Source organism: Clarias gariepinus, chromosome 22, assembly GCF_024256425.1.
Source record: "Clarias gariepinus isolate MV-2021 ecotype Netherlands chromosome 22, CGAR_prim_01v2, whole genome shotgun sequence".
Lineage (NCBI taxonomy): Eukaryota > Metazoa > Chordata > Actinopteri > Siluriformes > Clariidae > Clarias > Clarias gariepinus.
Window position 1 is genome coordinate 11,797,478 of NC_071121.1, and position 24,311 is coordinate 11,821,788.

Below are 24,311 nucleotides of genomic sequence, written 5' to 3' on the forward strand. Positions count from 1 at the left end.
AGGTGCAAGGCGACAGTGCTAACCACTACACCACTGTGCCGCCTAGTATTGTTTTACCACCATTTTAATATAACTTACTCATTACTTACATCATTACAAAATACATCTTCACATTTCTAGCATAATTCCAAATAAACAAAGTATTTCTATCAAAGAGATAAGGAAATCTCTTTGTACCTGATTTAAATGCCAAGTATTTATATGCATGTTTTTTGTACTGACAGTGCTCTGGAGACACAAAATGCCAATATGGTGTTTTGGATCAAAAATTTAAAAAGTAGTTAATTTTTGGTTCTTGTTTATGGTATTAACATTTACTTTGCTTGAATTGCTGATTAATAATGTTTGTTTATGTATTTTAACTATTTTTTCTTCTGCACCCTGAAAATTCAAAGCATTGTACAACAATGAAAATATAACAATTGTTTAATAAGAAAATACATTATTTGTGTGCTCAGGTGATGTACAGTGGAATAGTATAAATGCCATACACATTCATTATTGTCAAAACATGCAGGATAAGGATTTTTTTCTTCAGGTGATAATGTAGAAAATAGTAACACATACTTAAAAAAATTAGTACCCATGTACCTCATACTGTACATATCAAACAACACTGTAAGGCTCTTTGTATAAGACTGGAAATTATAACGTACAACACGCAACGATTTTTCTACTGTAGTGCAATACTTCAGCCACAGGCATAAAGCTTTAAAGTAATTATTAAAGTACTGTGGTGACTAATACACTAGTCCAGTACCGTCAGTTCAAAAGTAATGAAGTCAGTTCAGTACCGTCATACAAAAGGAGAGGGGAAAAGTGATTTCTAATTGTAAACATATTCGTAATGTACAATTTGACAGTAAAAGTGCTTTAACTAATCCCTCTTCTTTTAAAGCTCTATTGTATCATGTCTTCTTTATGGAATAGAATGTTTATAAACCATAGATAAAACACATGGCATGTAACTGCTGCACCACAACAAGTATTTCTTACCTCTAATTTGCTGTAATTTGTGCTTTGGCTTTATTATTGAATCATGTATATTGCATTAAAATTTTTCAAAACACCTAACATTTTGCTTGCCCAGTTCGCTACCCTGTGAAGGTAATAAATGGTTGCCTGGAGTTATTACATCGCCAAGATTCCAATTTGGGTTCTGAAAATTAAAAAAATTCCTTTGACATTTCCTAACACTGACCATATGAAGGGCTGCTTAAATTGACCACTTGGTTCAGATTCATGGCTGAAATATATAAATCATCCATAATAATAGAGTAGGGACCTCTACAGGATATGAGCGGCAAAGGCAATAAACTCGGTTGAGTAGTAATGACCCTGAGTAAAAGTAAGGGTAAATGTCATAAATCAAAAAAATAATACACTAATGAATTAAAATGCTAATGATTGCTTCAGTCACAGTGAGATTGTTTACTAAAAACAGTTAACTTTTTTTTTTATAATTTGGCTTCACATTAGCCATAATTTCATACAAAGCACTGTACAGAATCAGCCCTCCTATCTGAATATAAGGAAGCATGTTTGAAGGAAAAGTGAATCACCTACAAAACAGATGTAAAAAGCCAGGACTTCATCTTCCTGTATTCACAATTACAGTAGATTCACTCTCTTAGCTTCAACTTTGGTCCCATTGACAATTAGTTACATACTGGCTAAAATCGTGATATAATTGGCAATCCTGTTAATAAGGTGCAGTTGTCCTTAGGCATCTTCACTGGAAATGCTGTGATTCTCCTCCTCATGCTGGGTGACTTCGGGAGCCACGGAAGAGCTCACGTTTAGGTATCCAATCTCTGATGGTTGAGGGGTGGGCAAAGACAGAGACGACTCCAGGCTTTTGACGTGCTCGCCCACTTTAACCCTGCAAATGGCATCCAACAGTCCCCACGAGTCGCACAGCCCAAGCTTCAGACTTGAACATTTTAACAACACAAGATGGTACAATTTGAAGTAGCAAAAATAATCAATGGTAGTTTAATGTTGGTTTCTATCAAATATGAAATCACCATGATATTGGAGGATGCATTTTACAAGTTTATATACTGTAAATGTTTATATATGTAGAAGTTTAGACCAATACAGTTTGTTCTTCAAAATGGTGGTATACTGTATAATATTTATTGATTTCACAGTAACTAGAACAATAGCTGATGTGGCGTCTACCATTTTCACCACAAAAAACAAACAAACAAAAAAAAAAACATACCTTGATGTCTGCAATAGGCCGTCAGAAAGAGTACCAGAGGGAAACAATTTCTTAACATCCTATTATAGAAATAGAAATGCAAATTTACACACAAAATAGTTTAACTTTCCTAAAGAATTTCATCTATTTTAATGACATTTATAAAAACCACCTTCCATTTATTTTTACCTCTGCATTACATACCGACTGAAGATTTCTTAGTGCACGTTCTAAAACTCCAACTTGATTAGCCAGCTTCAGGATTTTATCCTGAAGCTGCTTATTCTCCAATTCCAAGTACTTCACTCTATGGAAGAGATGATAAGATCTCCAACACACATCTACAGAATTTTAACTTAGCATACTGTGCAGTATAATAGCTCTGTTCAAACCTCCGCTGCGTGTCCGTAGCTGCTCGTATTCCATTGTTGCCCATCTCCTCAGCCTCAATCATTCTCCTTAGCAACTCTCGCCTTTCTAGCAGAAGCTGATCATTCTCCTCAGTCACAGTCCTAATCCAATCCTTTTCCTTTTCAAATCGTTAGAAAAACCGTCAGAATACTGTGCTTGTATTTCTTATAGTTAAATTGTAGAATATCAGAATATAACGCTTCTCACTTTCTCAGACTGACTCCTTGCAAGTGCTAGATCATTCTCTAGCTTTTGGATCTTTATGTCTCGCTGGGATGTCTCCTTTATAAACGATTCCTTTGCTTTGCTTAATTTGGCTTTATGTGCAAAATGTTGTTCATTGTATCGCCTAAAATGACAATTCAAAACATTAAATGTTTTCCTGCAGTAAGGTTGAGTACCCTCTGCAATAAAAATGAAAAAAAGAGAGCAAATGATAACAAAATATAAAAAATACAGTTATATGTAAATCAGCGCTGAAGATTTCCTTAGTGCAAAAATATTAAGTTGTTATGATGTAGCAGGCCTGGGTGTTTTTATACAGAGCCCTGATGCAGGACGTCGGAGGGGAGGCTGTGTGGGAGCTATGGAAGTGCACACTTACGGGAGACTTTCCCGTTCGGAGTGTATTCATTGAATATACAGTCACTAATGAAACAAAAGACAATCATCCAACATAAATACAACTAAGAAGTCCCCTGTCCCCTCGAGACGGGGTTAATCCTTCTCCATTGTCTTTTTTAGTTTTATCTTTTCTCTGTTCACTTTTCTTTTCAGTTTCTCTTTTCTTTTTTCTATTCTCTTTTCTTTTTATTTCACTTTTCTTTCACTTTCATCGTTTCTCTTCATTTTTTCTTTTTTCTTTTAACTTTTATATTTTCTTTTCAGTTTTCTCTTCTCTATACCGGAGCAATGCTATCTAAATGGCCGCACGTCTGTTGCTTTGTGTTGAGGGCCTATATAGACAATGCGTCCAGGTGTCATGCATCTCCAATTGCCATCATGGCAGCGTTGCCTAGCAACTGCATGTGAGGGTGGCCGTGGGCCTGCCTGACTGGAAACCCATGGAGCAGTTGTCTGTGGGGTTGCCAGCCACAAACCCGCATTGTTACAAAAGTACCTTGTACTGCTTACCTGTAGTACTATGTTGATGTTGGCAATAATAACTACGTAGGAGTGAATACAGTGTATCTTATGTAACAGGGATCTTTAACTCGAGTCCTGGAGGGCGAGTGTCCAAGACAGTGATTCTTGTGCTCAACCACATCTGATTCAACAAATCTGTTAATTAGGTTTAGTGGGTGTGTTTAGGTGTGCCGAACACTGTCCATCCAGGACTGGGAGATCTTTGTTATATAAGAATGCGAAACCAGCTCCGATACTTTTACACTTTTTATCAAACATACACACTTGTCCCTCTCCATGCCACATAGGTGAAGGCAAATAATTGTATTGGGTATAGCATTGCCATTTAATTTTACTTGGGGTGTCAAACTGGATCAAGAAAGGGCCGGTGTGGGTGCAGGCTCTCATTTCAACCTAGCAAAAAAAAACACCTGATAGCCTATTGAAAGCCAAGAACCACTAATTAAACAGTTGGAATCAGGTGTGGCTTCTGCCTGGTTGGAATGACAGCCTGCACAAAGACACACCCGGACCTTCCTGAATTAAGTTTACTGGAACCCAAATCATTTCCAGCATAAGAACACCCCAGCAAACAAAGCGAGGTGCAATTAGACAGTTTTTCCAAAGCTGATTTAAAAGAACTTGCATAACCTGCACAGAACCCTGAACTCAATGTATTGTCTTCTTAGAATAATGTAAGCTCTTATAACAGCAAAGAGGACTAAATTGGAAACTGGAATTGGATGATTACCTAGTAAATATGGACATATGTGTCATGTGTCTACAAATCTTTGGCTACACAGAGTATAGGCACATGATGCTTGTTTATGAATTTAGTACCTTCTGTTGTTATCAAGCTGCTGAAGCATGTTCTCTAGCTCCTCCTGCAGTCTTTCTGACTCCTGTTGAGAAGACATGAGCTGCTCCTCCAGTTTATGACGGCTCTCCTGACTGAGGCTCTGCTACAGGATACACCAGACAACAGCATGAACAACTGTGACTAAAATAACTTGCATCACAGATCAAACCATGCAGGGATTTAGAGCAGCAATCTGTCAGCCTGTTATGTCTGCCTCATTAATTCTCTCTCATCAGTAACACCACAGTGGTGGCCTGATGTAAGCAATAAAAACCCTAAAATAGCAATCGTATCAAAAAGGAATAACCGAACCTGCTCCCTGGAGGCACTTAGCTCACTCTCCAGCACCTCCAGCCTTGTCTCCAGCTGCTGGGAGCGGTGGGAGAGCTCAGAGTTAGTGCGACTAAGGGTGGCCTCTTCAGTACGCAGAGAGGACACCTGCTGTTGCAACTCTTCTACCCTCTTCTCCACCAATGTCCTATCAACAAAACAACAGGGAAGCACACACCACTCCAATGTTTTGCCATTTTTTTTTCACATAAATTGTGAATGGCTTTTATAAATCAAATCATGCCATTCATTCAAGAATACGGTGACTTGTAGAGCTCTGTATTTATATTGTGTCAGGTGGTTATCGCACCTCTGCAGCTTTTCTTCCTTAAGTTTAGTTGACAACTTATCAGACATGTCTCTGGTATCTCTTTCCATCTTGCTGGTCGCTTCAGCTCGGACCTCGCTCAGACGCAGTTGATGCAGAGCGTTTTTCAATTGCTGCTGAAGCTCAACAACCTTTAAACAAGCACAGCATATAGTACATACACTGATCAGACTTAACGTTAAAACAATGGAACCATGGAATGTATGGAGACAATGGAAACAACATTGATTTTCTTATTCTAACGGAAACGGTCAAGGGGTAGGATATATTTGCCAGGTACAAGCATACATAGCTGAGACGAGGGGTAGCTACCGACGGTATATGACAATTTCAAAACATATGCAAAACAGCAGGTCTTATGGAGGGGGGTTTTAAAGTGAAAAAAACTATTTTAAAACTAAATGAACCGGCCTCAAATATTAATAATAATGACCTTTTATACATATTTCTAAAAGGATTACAATGTCAAATGCCTGGAGTATTTTAGTAAAGTCAATGCCTGATTTTGAGGCCTGATGACTTTTAGCTGTGTCACATGATGCATTACCATGCTGGAAGTAGCCATTTGAAAATAACTTCAGGAATAAATCAACTGCCCGTTGTCTGGATTGCAGCTCTTTTAAAGCTCTTTTACATTACATACCTGTAACATGACCTTTGCAAGCCTCCGTTAACACTGAACACTGATTTGTGTGTTTATTGGATTTATCTGTACCTTTTTGTCAGCGGCAATAACCCGTGCTCTCTCAGCACTGAGCTCCTCCTGGAGGCTACTGCAGCTCTGCCTGTTCTGGTTGTTCCTGCACAGTTCCAGGTCCAGTTCCCTGACTCTCTGCTGCAGCAGTTCCAGCTCTGTCGTCTGTGCCCCTCCACTGGCTTCCAGCTGTGCTAGTTTGGTCTGCGCCATCTTCAGCTCTGCACACAGCTAAACACCAAAGATCTATCAGAGTTCAGTTTAGAGCAATTACTGAAGTGCGCAATGATTTAACTGCCATAATAACTTATTCATATCATGCACAGGTTTAAAGTGAAGGATTTTTTCATATCGCGTTTTATACTGGAACATAGATAAAAAAATAAAAACTGGGTATGCACATGCACACTAACCTCCATGATCATGTCCAGCTACTACACAGTAGTTGTGCGTTTGTTTTATACTGTTTATATTTGATAAAGTAAATGCTTTATAGCTCCTCCCAAGTCATATTACGTTGCATTTTCCTAAAAACTGTATAAAAGTTTTGTTCTGTTTGTAATGTTTTAAACAAATAAATTATTAAGCCAATTAGACTTAAATATTACAAAGACAAACACACATATACAGATAGAAAATAATTTGTTGTAAACAGTGTTGGGTGTAACGCATTAGACTTCATTACTTTTTTGATGTAATGAATAATCCAACACATAAGGTCCGCCATTTAAGTTCACAGTTATTTAGTTATAGTTGCAAAAATGTAATCTGTTATTCAGACAATTTATGTAATCCGTAAACCAGACAGCTTTGATTCTGTTAGAGAGAGTGTGTGTGTGTGTGTGTGTGTGTGTGTGTGTGTGTGTGAAAGTCGTTCTACAAGCCCCGCCCCGCCCCCGATAACCTTCCCCCCTCTGTTACTCCTGCTGTTAGTAGTTAACAGATTATGGCCCAAACAGATTATGACCCGCTGAGTGATGATGGCAGAATAATAATAAAGGTCTTAACCAAAAAAACATGCATGGGGAATCACAAAGGGGTTTTCATTTTCTGCAATAGAAAAGTACTCTAACTAGTTACTTTTATCAGAAGGTAATGCTGTAATGTAACTGATTACTTTAAAAGGTAATATCCCACAACACTGTTTGTAAATACCTTAAACTTCTCTTGTTCTAAAAGTGCAATATGTCTGTTAAGATCAAGATTTTTCTCCCTTTCGTAACGCAGCTCTCGTTCAGCTGACGTAAGGTGGTGCTCGGTCCTCTGTAGGTCCTGCTTTAGCTGCTTGTTCTCCTCACCCCTCTCCTGCAACAGGGATTTCTGAGTCTGGTAACAGACACAGATACAAAACTAAAATACAAGTAAAGTATTTGCTCTAAATAGAGCAGAATCTCTAGTGTCTGTGCAATGTGATTGTGGCTGTGTATTGACCTTGAAAAAGGCTTCGGTTTCATTGATCTGAGCCTGCAGTATCAGCTGGTGCTGACTAGCCAAACATCTCTCCTGCTCCAGGGTAGAGTGCAGCTTAATCATCTCAGACTTCACACATGCCGTCTGGAGGAGCAAAACATACGCAGTGTCATAACGCTAGCACCGCAATGAATAAACAGTTATTCTTTCTATGAAAGGTTCTCAAATAAATCACAAAATACCGTATATCCCTCTATAAATAAAGATAATCACTGGTGTAAAATGGCATAAACCAACCAATAGCACCTGCTGAAATGGTCATACTTTGTCAAAAAAAACAAAAAAAACACATGTAGCGTATTCAACTCAGCCAGCTAATGTGGGCCTAATGTGTCTTGCCTGGCTAAGGTCATCATCCTCTCCAGTGGAAGATTTGGGATTAGGGTCATACACTCTCTCCTGCTTGACAGCATTGAGCTGTTCTTCCTTGAGCCGCAGTTTCAGACCGAGTCGCTCCAGTTGCCCCTCAGCTTGTATCTTCTCCTGGACTCTGATACTCAGCTCAGCCTGCAGCTCCATCACCTGCCGGCGCTTCTCCACCATATCATTTCTATCACACAACACATTAACTTCTGTAGATTTAATTAAAATATAGATATCATATTCTTTACATGCCTGATTTAATTTAAGTAAGCTGTAACATAAATACTTGACTTTCCATTTGAAGTTATAAATCCATTAAAAGTTCTACCAAATGCACCTTCAACTTATTAACTGTAAACTATAGTGCCTCATATGCTATACAGGTGGGCGGCACATTGGTGTAGTGGTTAGCACTGTCGCCATGCACCTCAAGGGTCTGGGTTTGGCTCGATTCCTGTCTCTGTGTGCATGGAGTTTGCATGTTCTCCCTGTGTTTGGTGGGTTTCCTCCGGGTACTCCGGTTTCCTCCCACAGTCCAAAGATATGCAGGTTAGGCTAATTGGTGTTCCCAAATTGCCCGTAATGTGTGAATGAGTGTGTGTATGTATGTGCCCTGCGATGGATTGGCACCCTGTGTGTACCCCGCCTTGTGCCCTAAGCCTCCAGGGATAGGCTCCAGGTCCACGCGACCCTGAATACTAAATAAAGCAATATAGAAGATGAGTGAGAGTGAGTGATAATATACAAGTATTTACTTTTTAGTGTTTAATTTAAGGTACAATTACAATTCATATATTATAAATACAGCGTGTTTCTCAGGCTAGTGTACTGTCCGAAACCACAAACACGGGGAAGAGTGCTGACTTGACAATTGTCCAGAGGATGATAATTGACAACCTTCACAAGAAAGGTAGATTTGCGGAAAAGGGTGGCTGGTCATAGAATGCAAAGCATATTAATGGAAAGTTGACTGGAAGGGACAAGTGTGGTAGGAAAATTATGCACAAGCATCAGACACATCAAGGGTTACCATGCACAGATGTCTTCAGCAAAAGGACTACAACTGCTGCATTCCTACTGTAGTATCAAGTCACTCTTGAACCAGAGACATCAGAAGTGTCTTAAGGAGGAAAAGACCTGGACAACTGCCCAGCGGTCCAACATCATCTTTTCAGATGAAAAGTAAATTTTGCATTTCATTTGAAAATCAAGGTCCCAAAGTCTGAAGGAATTGGAGAGGCACAGAATCCAAGTTGCTTGAAGTGCAGTGTGAAGTTTTGACAGTCCAAAGTCAACGCAGCAAGGAGAAGTCAGCCTACCAGGAGATCGCTTTGTGCGTCTGTGTAACGACAAAATTTAAGGAGATACTAAATTCCTTTTTCAGCACGACCTGCCCATTTGGCCAAACGACCACTTACCAATTTACTGAACATGATATTACTTTGGTCAGGTCAGGTCAGCCAACTTGCCTGACCTAAATCCTGGAGAAAATCTGTTTGGTATGAGTATCAAGAGAAAGATGAGAAACACCCAACCCAACAATACAGACGAGCTGAAGGCTGCTATCAAATCAACCTTCAATAATGCCTCAGCAGTGCTAATCACCTCCATACCATGCAGCACTAAAGGAGTAATTCATGCTAAAGGAGCCTGGACCAAGTATTGAGTGCATAAATGAACTTACTTTTCAGAGGTTTTTACATGTATTATAAATCCTTTTTTGATTGATTTTAGGAAATATTCTAATATTTCGAGAATAGTATTTTTATGATCAAAATGTAAATAGATAATTTACTTTTTGAAGGAAATAAAAACAAAATCTACAATATTCTGTATATTTGTAACCACTCTAAATAAGAGTTTATATCTTTGGATAATTCTCCTTACCGCAATGTACTATGTTCTTTCTCCAGTTTGCACAGTTCTGATCGCAACTGTTCAACCAGAGAATTAAGCTGTGTCACCTGCTCCCTGCTCTCTCTCAGGTCTTCTTGCACTCTATTGCCCTCTACTTGCTGTGCCAGTTCATTCTGCAGACGTGACTGAGCACGCTCCAACTGGGCCACCTAAAACATGAGATCATACTGATTATTTGTACTGTATGTGATTTTCTGTATATAAGTCGATATTTAAATAGCTAGTCAGTTATTAGTCATAGTTTATGCATCACCTTTTCTTCCAAAATTCCCTTTTCTCCTTTTATCTGTGTGAGGCTCATGTTGAGGGATTTCCCTTGCTGACACTCAGCCTGCAAGCGTTGCACCTCTATTCGCAATTTCTTCAGCTCCTCATGCTCTCCCTGCAGGACAAGCAGTCCATATTCTAAATATAAATCAGTGTCCTCTTTACAGTAGTCTCCAGTATTTTTTCTAGATTCTAAATAGATTGATTTATTTAAAAAATGTTTAGTTAAGTATTATAGTTTAGTCTTTTATCATATTATTTATTGTTAAACAATTTGGCCTCTACATTTCATACCTACCTTACTTTGTCATTTACGTCAAACTGAACAGAACAGTCAGCTCCACTTTTTGTGAACTAAACTTTCTTATTTTATTTATGTTAACGTAACTTTATTCTTTCATGAGTTATTTACAAGTTTCTGACCACTTATAAAGCAGTTATTAGCAGTTTACATACTAATGACACGTGAGGAGCGGATAGAAATTGTGTGTTGATGTCTGGTGAACGCAGTAACCGGGTCATTGCAGCAGATTTCAATGCAAGACACCCTACGAGACCACCCATCTCCATGCTACAGTTAGCAAACTGCTAATAACTGCTTTATAAGTGGTCAGAAACTTGTAAATAACTCACGAAAGAATAATGTTATGTTAAAACCAAAAACACCATTGTTTTCCTTTTGAAATTCCCATTAAGTTTGATGTGTCACATGACCCTTTTCCTATTAAAAAAAACAAAAGTTGGATCCAGTTTTCCCCCTCACATATATTAATGTGCCACTAACAGGAAGTTGATATCACCAACTATTCCTATTTTATTAAGGTGTATCCATTTCAATGGCCCACCCTGTGCATTGTGCATATATCTTTATTTATAAATGCAAGTATCAGACTGATCAGACATTTTCAACATTACATTTTGTTCGTTCAAATTTAGAAATACACAAGCATAATGGCAGAATCACTTAAATCTTCTAAGATTTAGATTATCCCTTTATCATTTTTAATTAAATTTAAGGAGTCACAGCTATGGGAGAAGACTAAAAAATGCAAAGAACTAAAGCTGGAGATTTTATTTTTATTTTTTACTTAAACGCTGTATAGACACTTTAACAATAGTGAATTTCAATACAATATATAGAAAGCCTTTTGTGAGCACATTACCTGCTTCTCTTTGTTCAGAGATGATTGGGCCAGTGCTAAGTCCACTTCTAACTGTTTCCTCCAGTTCTTCTCCTCAGCAAGGCGACTCTCAAGAAACATCAGCCTCTCCTGAACACCAACTTGAAGCTTTTGGGCCAAATAAATTACATAATAGTTAAAATTATTAAGGATATCAGATACACAAATAAAAATCTAAGTTTATTGCCGAACATGAGGTTAGGAGCAAATTTCGCTATGAAAAGAGTATATTTATATATATTTATTTTCCTCTTTCTTGCTGCTGATTAAACATCAAGTTGCAAAATCATCTGATGAACATGTGATAACTATTCATGCCTTTCTGACAATCAAGTTTTTGGCATTCGTAGTTGTAGCGAAACCATAAATCACTGACATGATCATGTAATGTCTACTATGTATAAAATACAAATATCAAGATGGGTGCAGCTAACTACAGTACCTCTGAGATAGTCTCTTTAGTCCGATCACACTTCTCCACATGTGTCTTCTCCTGCATGCTCTTGGCATTTAACTCAGCCTCTATACTTTTAATCTGTAATGGCAAACTTAATTTTCACTTTTTTCAAAAATCAAATTTAAAATAAGCAGAATATAATTAGTGTAAGGTGTTAGGCATTCATTCGTGCAGCACTGTGATTTCGACCTTTCTTTGCAAACTGTCCACTTCACACTCATGGCACTCTCGCTCCTCTTTTGCTTTGTTCTGTGCTTCCCCCAGCAGTGCCTCCAGCTCTTCGTTCCTCTCCACCAGCTCCTCATGCTCCCGCTGCTGCTTCAGCAGTCTCCTCTCCAGCTCCCGAAGACGACAGTCCTTATCCTCAGACTCTCTTCGACACCTGCTCACAAACAGATAAATACATGTCCAAAGTCCTGTTAACAAATAAGATCAGAAAATACTAGTGTACAAATTGCATAGACAATTGCATCAAACTTATCCTAGACCTGTCCGTACAATCAAACTTGTTTCTAGTCAGAGTGTGTAATAAATGTTTATTAATTAGTTTATGAAAGCTATAATGGGCATGTTATTTTATTATGTTGGATTATAATATGCTTATTATAGCATGCTACTGCCATCGGTCACACAGATTATAACAACCTTATAATAAGCATGTCATAATCCGTGTGACCGATGTTACTGTCTTGCAATAAGTATTTAGTATTCTAGGCCCCTGCTTCCATTTCCGGGCTTTAAAAATCAAAATCCTGCATTTAATTAATTAAATTTGATTATTATTACCTTTTATGAAGTTGATCCTTGTCATCACTTAATGGTGTAGATGACCCTCCTGAATGTTCGGCATTCCCATTCCCAAACTAGTCCACACATTATATGATTAGTAGATTAGTAGCAAAATTCAAATGCTTAAACACATTGTCAAGCAATATTGTAAGAAGTAACAAACCACTTCAGTGCAATTCACCTGTCCAGATTGAGTTGCTTCATGACCATGCAGAGGTTTGCTGCCAGAACTGGGATGCATCTTAAAATTCTCAATCTGAGGACATACGATACATTACAGCAGTACGATAACCCTGTACCGAGTGCTGTACTAGTTGAGCAGAAGTAAAAAAAAAACTATTAGTATGACTCTATTGTCTATTATATTCTTAATAAAGGCGTTATTATGTGGGGAAAACGTTTCTATGCAACCTTTTAAAGGTAGCGCTTACATTTCATTTAAGAAATATAACCCACCATTTTTAAGAGAGTCTTCCTCTCAGAGTCCAAGGAGCGCACTCTGTCCCTCAGAGCCCGAATCTCTGTGTCAAGCCTCTCGTTGTGTTCTTTTGCCCTCTGCAGCTCCACCATATCTATCGAAGATTTATTTTTTAGAAGCTTAACTTTTTGCTGACAGCATCAAATCTATTAGAACTTTTAGAGTGTTCTTACCACACTGCTTTAACTGGTCTACTTCCTGTTTAAGCCGAGCTAATTCCTCTCCAGTAGTCGGTAGGTTGGGACCTAACATGAATATTATTGCATTATTTACAAATGTAATATAAAACCAAAAAGCACTGGTAAGTAAAACTAAATCATTCATCTCTTTGTGATGCACTTACCACAAGTGTCCTGAGCTTTCCGAGCCAGATCTAGCTCGTCACTTAGGTGGCGAATCTCCTGATGAGCCATAGTAAGTCTTAAAGACGCCTCTTCAAGATCCCTTTCCAGCTTCTTTCTCTCTGTTCGCTCCTGTTCCAGCTCTGTGCTCTGGGCCTGAGGGAAAATAAATGCCTTTAAAGCTCACTGGCTAAAGATCGGTCAGTCTTTAGGGAATGCTTGGTAGGAGTAAGGCCAGCATCCATGCATGTGCTCACCATGCATCTGCCACATTGAGGAGCTTGAGTGAAGCTGAATGGGGAACATGCTTTAGTGTGAGCAGAGCCGATTAAAAAAAATTAAAAAATAAAAAGACACTGCTGGCTCACACACCAGTTATGTCTGTTCACATGCATAATGTTAATAATGTATTTAATTGCTCAAACAAAATACAAAACATTATGTTCATCTCTCATTTAAACGCAAGGACTACTAAGCTTTTTAGCCAACAAAACAAGTAGGATCAATAAACCAAGAAAATGAAGGAATAAGCACCATAGTGATCTTTGACTCTGATAGCTTACACAATCTAAATCATTGACATGTTTGACCAACTTAGTGGGTCTTGTGAGGATAAACAATGGACGTAAACCAAGGTTGTCCCTGATAGTTGATGAAAGTAGTGAGAGTTTCAGTGAGCTAAAATAATTTGTGTATGTGCAAGAACCACATTTTTCTGTTCAAAAAAGAGACACTAATTGACCATCATATGATTTCACTTGTTGAGCAGTAGTGCTACCTTGTGGTGCAAAAGTCAATAGTTTGTACTGCATCGCCAGTTTCCTGTGTTTAATAATATATTGTAAGATTGTATATTTTGTTTTATATTACCAAGTGTACTTGATTGAAAATTGTGGGATTCATTGGTGTTGTAAGCAAATCTCACCCCTGTTTAATCTGTCCTGGCGCTGACCCTGGTGTGAACACTTGCCGAACATGCTCAGCTAATTTTTGCTACTCAATACATCCTCACAGGACTCAGAAGCCTTTTTTTTGACATGATGATGACTCTAATGCCATATCGAACATGCACATAAAATGTAGTTTTACATGTAACATGCATGCACACTTAACATATCCTAAATCAGTAATTCATCTGGCCAAAAGGACCTCACAGCCAATGGAAACCGTTAAAAAAACACAAACTCTTTCAAACCAAGTTCTAGTGGTTAGACATTGGAATACATGCTAGAAGCTGCAAACATTCAGTAAATTTGGGGCAGGGTGTCAGCTGAGATCTTCAAGATATTTATAGCTTAGAGAATACACGTTCCTGCTCATGATTACAGCCCAGGAAAAAAACAAATACGGCTGTCATGGGAACATACAAGAGTGAGGCTCTGTGCCATTTTTGTTGCCTTGTGCACACCAAAGAGCTTCCTCCATGGGCTCTGAGCTGTAGGTTCCTTTTCCTTGGGAATAAAATTAAGGATGTAGAGTCATAAAGTTCACACATTTTTTGGACTTTTTTATGACAAAAATGTAAACTAAATTTCTGCCAGCATGGAAAAAGCATGGGGAAGTCCTTACCTTGCTCATACTCTCTTTGGTAAGACGCATCATTTCCTTTTGCTGCCTGAGTTCCTCCTCCAGCGTGTGCCGGATGTGGTCCAGTTTCTCCTAGTTATCGTACGAGACAGCATCCAAATTACTTAATCAGCTAGGGACTCTTATCAACACATTAACTTTCACCTGCCATAACCTCATAACCTCCCCTAAAGACACAATCAATAACAAAAATTCTGGTCAAAGTGTGTGAGGCGCTCTGTAAAGTGCTCATCTCGTACCTGTAGGTGGACTTCTCTAAGGTTTCCTGTGAGGGTCTGAGTATCAAGTTTTCTCTCTGTAGCCTCCAACCTCTCCAGCAAGGTGACTCTTTCAACCAGCAGGTAAGCCACCTGCTCACTGGGACTGCTGGTACTAATCTCATCCAGGCCTTCTTGCTCCAGCATCTCCATCACCTCTTTACATACACACTCTAGAAAACACCCATAAGCATTCGTTTTTTAGACAGAAAGACTTGAAAAGGCATACTATGTTTACTTTTTTTTTTAAGCCGGACGGGTACATAAAAGACACCTGTCCACAACCTCAAACAGTCACACTCCAAATTCCACTATAGCCAAGACCAACGAGCTGTCAATAGACACCAGAAACAAAATTGAAGACCTGCACCAGGCTGGGAAGACTGAATCTGCAATAGGTAAGCAGCCTGGTGTAAGGAAATCAACTGTCGGAGCAATTATTAGAAAATGGAAGACATACAAAACCACTGATAATCTCCCTCGATCTGGGGCTCCCTCAAGATCTCACCCTGTGGGGTCAAAATGATCACAAGAACTGTGAGCAAAAATCCCAGAACCACACCATAGTGAATCACCTGCAGAGAGCTGGGACCAAAGTAAGGCTACTACCATCAGTAACTCACTGCACGCCTGAAGTTTGTTAGAGCATTTGGATAATCCAGAAGAGGACTGGGAGAATGTCACATGGTCAGAGGAAACCAAAATAGAATTTTTTGGTAAAAACTTAACTTGTCGTGTTTGAAGAAGAAAGAATGCTGAGTTGCATCCAAAAAACACCATACCTACAGTGAAACATAGGGGTGGAACATCATTGCAAACAGCAGGGCTGTTTTTCTGCAAAGAGACCAGGATGACTGATCCGTGTAGAGTAAAGAATGAATGGGGCCATGTATCGTGAGATTTTGACTGAAAACCTCCTTCCATCAGTAAGGTCACTGAAGATAAAACGTGGCTGGGTCTTTCAGCATGACAATGATCCCAAACACACCACCCGGGCAACAAAGGAGTGGCTTTGTAAGAAGCATTTCAAGATCCTAGAGTGGCCTAGCCAGTCTCTAGATCTCAACTCCATAAAAAATCTTTGGAGGGAGTTGAAAGTCCATGTTGCCCAGCGACAGCTCCAAAACATCACTGCTCTAGAGGAGATCTGCATGGAGGAATGGGCCAAAATACCAGCAACAGTGTGTGAAAACCTTGTGAAGACTTACAGAAAACGTTTGACCTCTGTCATTGCCAACAAAATGAAAGATGAAATATTGTTATTGACCAAATACTTATTTTCCACCATAATTTGCAATTAAATTCTTTAAAAATCCTACAATGTGATAAAAAAAAAATCTTATTTTGTCTCTCATAGTTGAGCTATACCTATGATGAAAATTACAGGCCTCTCTCATCTTTGGTGGCTGACTGAATACTTTTTGGACCACTGTACATTATATAATGGAAATTATAATTGTAAAAAAAAAAACAGCACTAACTGTTTTGAAAAACCATTCAGCATAGACAATATGACAAATGTCCACAAAGTATTAGATGATAAACGTTAAACAAATGGAAACTGTGTTTTTTTTCATTAACCATCCATCCAGACGGTTTTTTTTTTGTTGTTGTTGTATGGCCAATTGGTACCTGTTCAAAATTAGTAATAAACAGAAAATACTAGGTCTTCACTATTGGGTCAAAAAAATAATAATCGTATCCGCAATTATTCATTCGTTCATTTTCAAATGCAATTATCTTGACACACATAGATTTTTATTTGAACAGAGATATGATATTTAGACTATTAAATGAGATATGTAACTATTAAATCCACCCTTTTGTATTAAATTATATATATTCAAACAAATAGCAAATAATCGCACAAATGATCTCATTAAATGGATGTTTGCCAATATTTATTTAGCACCTTTTCCATAACCCAAAATTATGAAAAGAATTATGAAAAACACAGTTAAACCTTAGATTGCGAGCATATTTCGTTTCCGGAAAAGCATCAAAGCTCATTTATTAAGTTAAAATGGATTTTTGCTCGTCTTGAAAAACACTTACAGACTAAGTTAATTGCAATCCAAGGTTTTACTGTACCTAAGTTAATGATAAACTACATAAATTCCTTACTATACCTATATTACATGTAATACATTGCAGCCTTTTGCAATTTAATAATTTCACAGGTCGATATTGCAATTATATTTTTGTGAAGCATTAGAAAATACTGCTATTCACTTCTATTATTTCTTAACCTGCACAAACTGCTAGATTTAACATAAACTTTATTAATTTTTCAAAACCAGCCTAAAAATGTTCTATTAAGCAGCATGAACAAATAAATACTGTACTTTAACTAGTGTATTAACGTTCTCAGCATCATTCTTGTTTAAACAAACGTAAACCCAGAAAAAAGCAATGAAACTAAACCCCTATGAACTAAATCCCAAAGTTATTATGTAATCAGGTTTATCAAGTAATCAAGTCCAACCAACTTTAGCAAACATTTATAATTATAAATTATAAATGCTTCTGGATGCTCAAGAAGCCTTACATTGTATAAAACTTTTTTTAAAACTTGCCTTGCTGTTGCTTTATCTGCTCGAGCTCAGCACGGAGCTGTTCATTGTCCCGTTCATATTCAGCTGTCAAACATTCACGCTCCTCCAGCATGTTACGAATATGCTCGACATAACTCTCCACCTGTAACAAACAAACACCCCAGTTAACATCTCTCAACTTTGGTGTCTTTAATTCTCTGTGCCGCAGAAAGATGGAGACTGTGACAACAAAACAGTATCTATTACAGACAACACTAGAGCTGCAAAAAATATTCATATATTCACATCAAACTATTGAAATATTTTCTAATAATTCTCCGGTTTCCAATGACAATCTGAATAAAGTTCTATACTTCTTTGCTACTGAATGCAAAACTGAATATCTATAATTCAGATATATTGTTTAAATAAAACCAGCCTTTATTTGATATATACATTACAGTGGAGTGTTTGCTGGTTCTAGGACTTGCCCCCCAAACTTCTGATATGTAACCCAGAATGACCACTGCAAATATGAGTCAGCTCTTTGGGTCAGCTTTTACATGAACGTTGAAGACCAAAAGACAATGCTGCTCAATTTGTTGTGTAATTTAATCAAAATGCTTCCATGGAAACTTATCTTCAACACATGAGCTGTTCCTTGGCATGAACAGTAAGAACTCTTGTGTGACTGACGCAGCATGGCCGGAACAGACAAGCAAATGTAAACGTGTTTTAGATATTTATATTCTGTATGTACCGTGTATTTTACTATTTTAGTAATTATTATTCATACAGCATAAATACTGTGCATGTCTCGGTTTACATTAGTTCACGCAATAACGATCACGGAGAAGATCTGACTAGACACTTGTCCAGAAGACGATCCTCGCATATGGACCCATATACGGGCTATTGTCAAGAGAAATATATTTTTGAGTGATCACTTAGCAGATGAATTGAAATTAAGCTTCATAATGTTGCACAAATACAGCAAAAAACAATGACATTAATGCAGGGGACAGAATTTCCATCACTACTCCAGAGGAAAAAGAAAGTTAGCCTGTTTTATTTTTCTGTCATTGATTATCATTCCCACCTTTAAAAATGTTTAAATCATCTAGCAAGTATTTTGGTTTGTTTATGATCTACAGTAGTTACTTGTTACTCGTTGTTTAAATAAGATGATTCATTAAGCTTCATATTTTAAGCTCTTTCTTCAGGTTTAATGGTATGATGCCTCACTGAGGAGCATTTAAAATAATTTGTATTTTAGTTCTTGTTATTGCTTTCTTTTATTAAATCTTTTTTATTGTCTTTTCTTATCCTTACTGTCCTTTGGCTATTATTCCTGAGAATATTATAATCAACAAAATAACAGAAACACTAGGCAGCATGTGAGAAAAATTGTAACGCAGCAGATCACAATTATCCCACTTTGTTGAAAGCCAAGCCCTTATAGTCACGATAAAATGTTGATGAAGGAGGGGATCAGTAACTGATCATTAGCTATGCTTTACAGTGATCCCTGAGCCTGCCATCTGGACACTTGCCTCTTTCATTTCGCTGGCCTGCTGTTCACGGAGAGCCTGTAGCTCCTGTATGGCTGAGGCTAGGCTGCCCTCACTGTTCTGGAGCAGACGCCACAAGTGGCACTGACGCTCATCCGCCGATGCCTGACATGGGAGGCCATCCTTCTCCAAGCGCACGAAGAGCTCCTTCAGTTCGGTTTCATCCTTGAGGGAAAACAGAAAAACAACATCACACATCATATGCTATTGACACAAACAACACAAGGAGTACAAGGGCCAGGATTATTCAATATACAAAGTTAAAATAATATATTACATTATAATTACTGCACATTGCTTGGTGCAAAGCAATTAAGCCATAGTATGATGCCATATATAAGTTTAAAGCATCAACATCCATTACATTCTCTTTATAAGTCAGTCACAAGCGTATTTCGTCCAGTTATGTGAGGCTTTCGATCCAAGTAAGCTTTAAACAAGATCAACATTCTTGGCTTAATTTGCATTAATAAATATATAAATGTCTTATTCGAGACAAGCCACACCCCCATCAAATACACCTGACAGTCGCTTAGCAAACTAACAAAGGTAAACAGAAAGAACAGCAGCAATGTGTGGAAAAGCATTGCAGCAGCAATGTGTGGAAAAACTTGTCTCATGCTCAACTGTGAAAGGTTTCTCACAGCAACCTTCACCTTCACCTGTCCATTACAACAAGGACAATGTCTATAATTACAAAAAAAGTTTTGTAACTAGACCATGTTTGAGCCAAAGTCAACCCTCAGTGGGGCAAATGGTGAGAGCCCCAAAGGACCATCACAAAGAGACATCATCATGACATTGCAAAACTTTTTTACATTGAACAATTCTCTGAAAAATGTCCTTACAATTTCCACCAATTTTAAAATTAATAAACTCAAACCGTTTTGCTTAAAGTTTTTTAATTCATTATTAAAGAGACAAGTGTGGCCTCCGAGCGGTGCAGTGGTAAATTGCTCATCCTATCATCCAGAGATCGCAAGTTCGATTCCTGGGTGATGCTGTAACCTCTCGGAGCTGGAGGTCTAGAGAGAGCTAATTGGCCGAGCTCTCTCAGAGGGAAGGGATGAGAGGTACTTAGTGCTCCCACATTAATCACGCAAACGGAAGGAATGGAAAACACAAGCAAAATCTCTGAGCTCCTTTTTCTGATGAGTCAGCTATAAATGCCTTTTATTTTGAAGTCAAATCATCATTCCCTCATGCATTTCCTTAGTACCCCTTTTTTTGCAGCCGGAGAGCAACGGCACTAAACTCCTTCACTTTGTTTTCTCCAAGTAAAAATAAAAGAAGAAATAAAAATTGGAACAGTCATAATAGTGATGTGCAGATGAACAATATAATACAATAATAACACATTCAAATGCATTTACAGACTGCATCAAAGTTACACACCAGCTGCAGCTGCAGCATTAAGAGTCAATATTTACAGTGATATTAAAACATCTGCATCAAGTTTAATTATATGGCACTTTTTATACTTGTAAGAACACTCAAAGCAGGATTAAAAGAAAATCTTGCATACGTAAGAGAAAAAACAGATCATACTTGCAGCACGATCCCAATTTATAGTCTGTATATTTTCTCCTTTTTTTGTCTTGTCCCCTCATTTTGTATCAATAATGATTTTTCTTTGACCGTACTTTCTTTATTCGTTATTATTATTATTTTTATTTTCTTTGCTTTTCTTCTTTTCAGTAGTTTTCATCACTAGTGTCACTTTATTTTTTAATTACGCAGTTAAATGCGAATACATGTTTTTTTTTTTGTTTTTTTTTAAATCTACTAATTTACGTTGTTATTTTGTGACTTGATTTTGAGCTTTGGCAGTAGGAGTGTATACATTATCCCTCTTACATTCTCTGTGTTCACAGCTCCTGCATGACTGCTGCATTTTACGTATATAATATTGTGTGTGTGTTTTGTTGAATTCTCTCTTAATCAAAGTTTGTGAGTCCCCAAGCGTTCTTATGAATATAAATAGTGACACATTATTTCGTGTATGATTAAATAGAAAGTAACTTCCTTTGTCCTGTGTGTAAATCACTTTACTGCTCTCAGGAGCATAATAATGGGGACGGTGGGTCTGACTACCCAGAGCCCAAATGACTGGTAATTCTGAAAGATATGGATAAGAAAGGAAGGACCCAAATGAGACCTCTAATGTAGCCCACAGGGCCCAGGGATGTGTGCTCCGCCCCCTGCTGGCCTACATGGAGGTGCTGTAGATTTGGCTCATGGGGAGGGTTTTTATTTATTTATTTATTTATTTAATTTTATTTTTGGGGGGGGGGGGGGGGGGCTGGTGTAGATTACAAATGTTAGTCGTAACAATTGAAATAAACACAATCACAAGGATCTACTATTTAACTTTCACACTAAAATATTCAGAACCTGAGCAATGCAGGTTAAGGTGTATATGTTTACTGAATGCGCATGCGCAGTGGCATCATCAATAGTGCTGTACCTCACTCCTAGCTGTCTTTTTTCTGTTGTTGTTAAAAAAAGTTGCTAGCTATGATAATATACTCAGCAAAAAAAGAAACGTTCCTTTTTCAGGACTGTGTATTTTAACAATAATGTTGTAAAAATCCAAATAACTTTACAGATCTTCATTGTAAAGGGTTTGAACAATGTTTTCTATGCATGTTCAATTAACCATAATCAATTAATTAACATGCACCTGTGGAATGGTCGTTAAGACCTTAACAGCTTACAGAAAGTAGGCATTTAAGGTCACAGTTCTAAAAACGCAGGACACTAAAGAGACTTGTCTACCGACTGTGAAAAACACCCAAAGAAAGATGCCCAGGGCCCCTGCTCATCTGCGTGAACGTGCATTAGGCATGCTGCAGGGAGGCATGAGGACTGCTGATGTGGCTAGGGCGATAAATCGCCATGTCTGCACTGTGAGACGCCTAAGACGGCACTACAGGGAGACAGGAAGGACAGCTGATCATCCTCGTAGTGGAAGACCACGTGTAACAACACCTGCACAGGATCGGTACATCCGAATATCACACCTGCGTGACAGGTACAGGATGGCCACAACAACTGCCCGAGTCACACCAGGAACACACAATCCCTTCATCAGTGCTCAGACTGTCCGCAATAGGCAGTCCATGAGGAGGAGATGCACTGCAGTACTTCAAGCAGCTGGTGGCCACACCAGATACTGACTGGTACTTTTGATTTTAAGCCTCCCTTCATTCAGGGACACATTGTGAAACATTTTTAGTTTATGTCTTATGGTGTTGACTCTTTTAGTGTTCATACAAATATTTACACATTAAGTTTACTGAAAGTAAAAACAGTTGAAAGTCAGAGGATGTTTCTTTTTGTGCTGAGTATATAAGTAGTACTTCTGTGTACTGTAACTTTTCCCCCTCCTTCGTTCCTAATTACTTATACAGTATATGTTTTAGTCTGTACTGCTGCAGAAATGCAATTTTTCCCAGGATTAATAAAGATTTCTCTTATGAGCTCAAACTAGACAAACACAGGATGAGTAATCAAAAAAAAAAAAGATCTTCCTTAATGTGACTTACAAAAGTATATATTTCCTACACTTCTTGTCCAGGAAACTCGACTTCACATGATAAACTCATTTACACATAAAGTTATTAATGCTGTGCGAGACTTCTCATGCTGTAGGGGGTCAGTGGAAATAAAGCCGACACACTTCATACCTGTTTGTGTTCCATGGCGAGCTCAAGTCCAGCAGCAGCAGCAGCAGTTCACACATCACTTGTAAATCAGCACACAGCAGTGAGAGTAGCTTTACACTCCAGCACGACGTTTCCGACATTTAATAACAAAAACCAAGCTCTCTTAATCCTCATTGCGGGAAAAACGGCACACAGACTCCGTTATGGAAAGAACTAGTAATGCTGCATACACTACCGTGCCACACTAACTAACTAACTAGTACAGCGCTAAACCTGTTGCTCAGCTTGTGTGGACATTAACAGAAACGACTCCGACGCGTCTCAGCAAAGTTGCTAGCGGTTAGTTAGCCGCAGCCGCAGATATAAAACACATACACGCTCCTACTCCTGTGTTCCTGTCTGGCTTTTCTGCTCTCACTCTCTGTTAGCTATGTTTAGCTAGGACTGTTAATGCCTCCGAAGCTCCGAGGCTTGTGTTGAGCAGAAGGGGCGGACCCCAAATAAAGCGTCACTTCGGGGTCGATGACGTTTTCTTTACTGTGCCGTCGCAGATGACATCACAATATGACGTCACCAATCGTCGTCCTGTGCAGCCCTTAGTAGCATGCTACTAGCTACTTCTACACAGCTTTTATCACTAAGAGACACTAAGAAAGAGAAGGATTGTTTAGCTAACATTTTGAAGCAGTTTTTCCAAATAATCCAATTACTGTAATAAACTGATATTTCATACATATATATATATATATATATATATATATATATATATATATATATATGTGTGTGTGTGTGTATATATATTTATATATATACACACACACACACACACACAAAGTACTGAGCAAAAGTCTTAGGAACAATATTATACTAAGTACAAATTTCTTTATATATGTCTATCATCTCTGCATTATTGTGAATAAAATTCTTCACTTTTTTCATTAAATTAATCTTTTTGGTAAAACTATACCCCGGAAAGCGTGGACATGAAGCTTTATCTAGCCATCACTAGCTCGTGGAGGCCTGCTACGTATCTTTGTAATGAGCTTGGGCCAATCTCCTTGGTAACGGAACATACCATAATCTCGGATAGAATAGGGGAGGTGAGTGACGCCCTAATGCTTTTCAAAATAAAACAAAACCAGAACTGTCCAGCAGATGGCGGTATAACCACAACATTTCAATCCTCTGAAGTCAAGGTGTAAATGTCAAAACAAGGCTTTTTTTGTGTTTTCAAGCTCTACAGCCAGCCACCTTAAAATATGTGGTTAAAAGTTTGTGGACACCTGTCCCTTACACCCATCCATATGTTTGTTGGGGATTACATTGCTGATTCAGTGCTCATGTTACTTCCACTATTCCAGAAAGGCTTTCTAGCAGATCTTGGGATTATGGTTGTGAAGATTTGTGCTCATTCAGCTACAAGAGCATTAGTGAGAACAGGCATTGCTGGATACTGTTGGTGACTTAGTCAAAATTGA

General features: G+C 38.2%; 1 protein-coding gene across 3 annotated transcripts; it reads right to left on the reverse strand.

Annotated features, from left to right (window-relative positions):
- Window positions 1-408: 408 nt before the first annotated feature.
- ccdc30 (coiled-coil domain containing 30) lies at window positions 409-23,314 on the reverse strand. Of its 3 annotated transcripts, none has more exons than XM_053483385.1 (27): window positions 22,855-23,314; window positions 19,148-19,330; window positions 17,637-17,757; window positions 15,043-15,233; window positions 14,786-14,875; window positions 14,584-14,667; window positions 13,219-13,372; window positions 13,049-13,120; window positions 12,854-12,969; window positions 12,579-12,653; window positions 12,395-12,471; window positions 11,798-11,990; window positions 11,134-11,259; window positions 9,957-10,085; window positions 9,674-9,852; window positions 7,763-7,973; window positions 7,385-7,507; window positions 7,109-7,279; window positions 5,975-6,184; window positions 5,242-5,390; window positions 4,914-5,079; window positions 4,583-4,704; window positions 2,825-2,966; window positions 2,599-2,735; window positions 2,411-2,513; window positions 2,228-2,286; window positions 409-1,933 (listed from the first exon to the last, which is right to left on the reverse strand). In XM_053483385.1, exons 1-27 carry the CDS (start codon window positions 22,867-22,869, stop codon window positions 1,723-1,725), a joined length of 3,609 nt encoding a protein of 1,202 aa, XP_053339360.1. In that variant the 5' UTR covers window positions 22,870-23,314; the 3' UTR covers window positions 409-1,722. The 3 variants fall into 3 exon arrangements, with proteins under 3 accessions (XP_053339360.1, XP_053339359.1, XP_053339361.1); XM_053483384.1 differs by having other exon boundaries at window positions 2,396-2,513; XM_053483386.1 differs by lacking the exon at window positions 14,584-14,667 and having other exon boundaries at window positions 2,396-2,513.
- Window positions 23,315-24,311: the final 997 nt, after the last annotated feature.

Excerpts from the sequence above, each read along its gene's own strand:
- ccdc30 (XM_053483384.1), bottom strand. Across the intron at positions 4,705-4,913 it reads TAAGTGCCTCCAGGGAGCAG|CAGAGCCTCAGTCAGGAGAG; the intron begins GTTCGGTTATTC and ends TGTATCCTGTAG. Across the intron at positions 2,514-2,598 it reads GCTACGGACACGCAGCGGAG|AGTGAAGTACTTGGAATTGG; the intron begins GTTTGAACAGAG and ends TCTCTTCCATAG.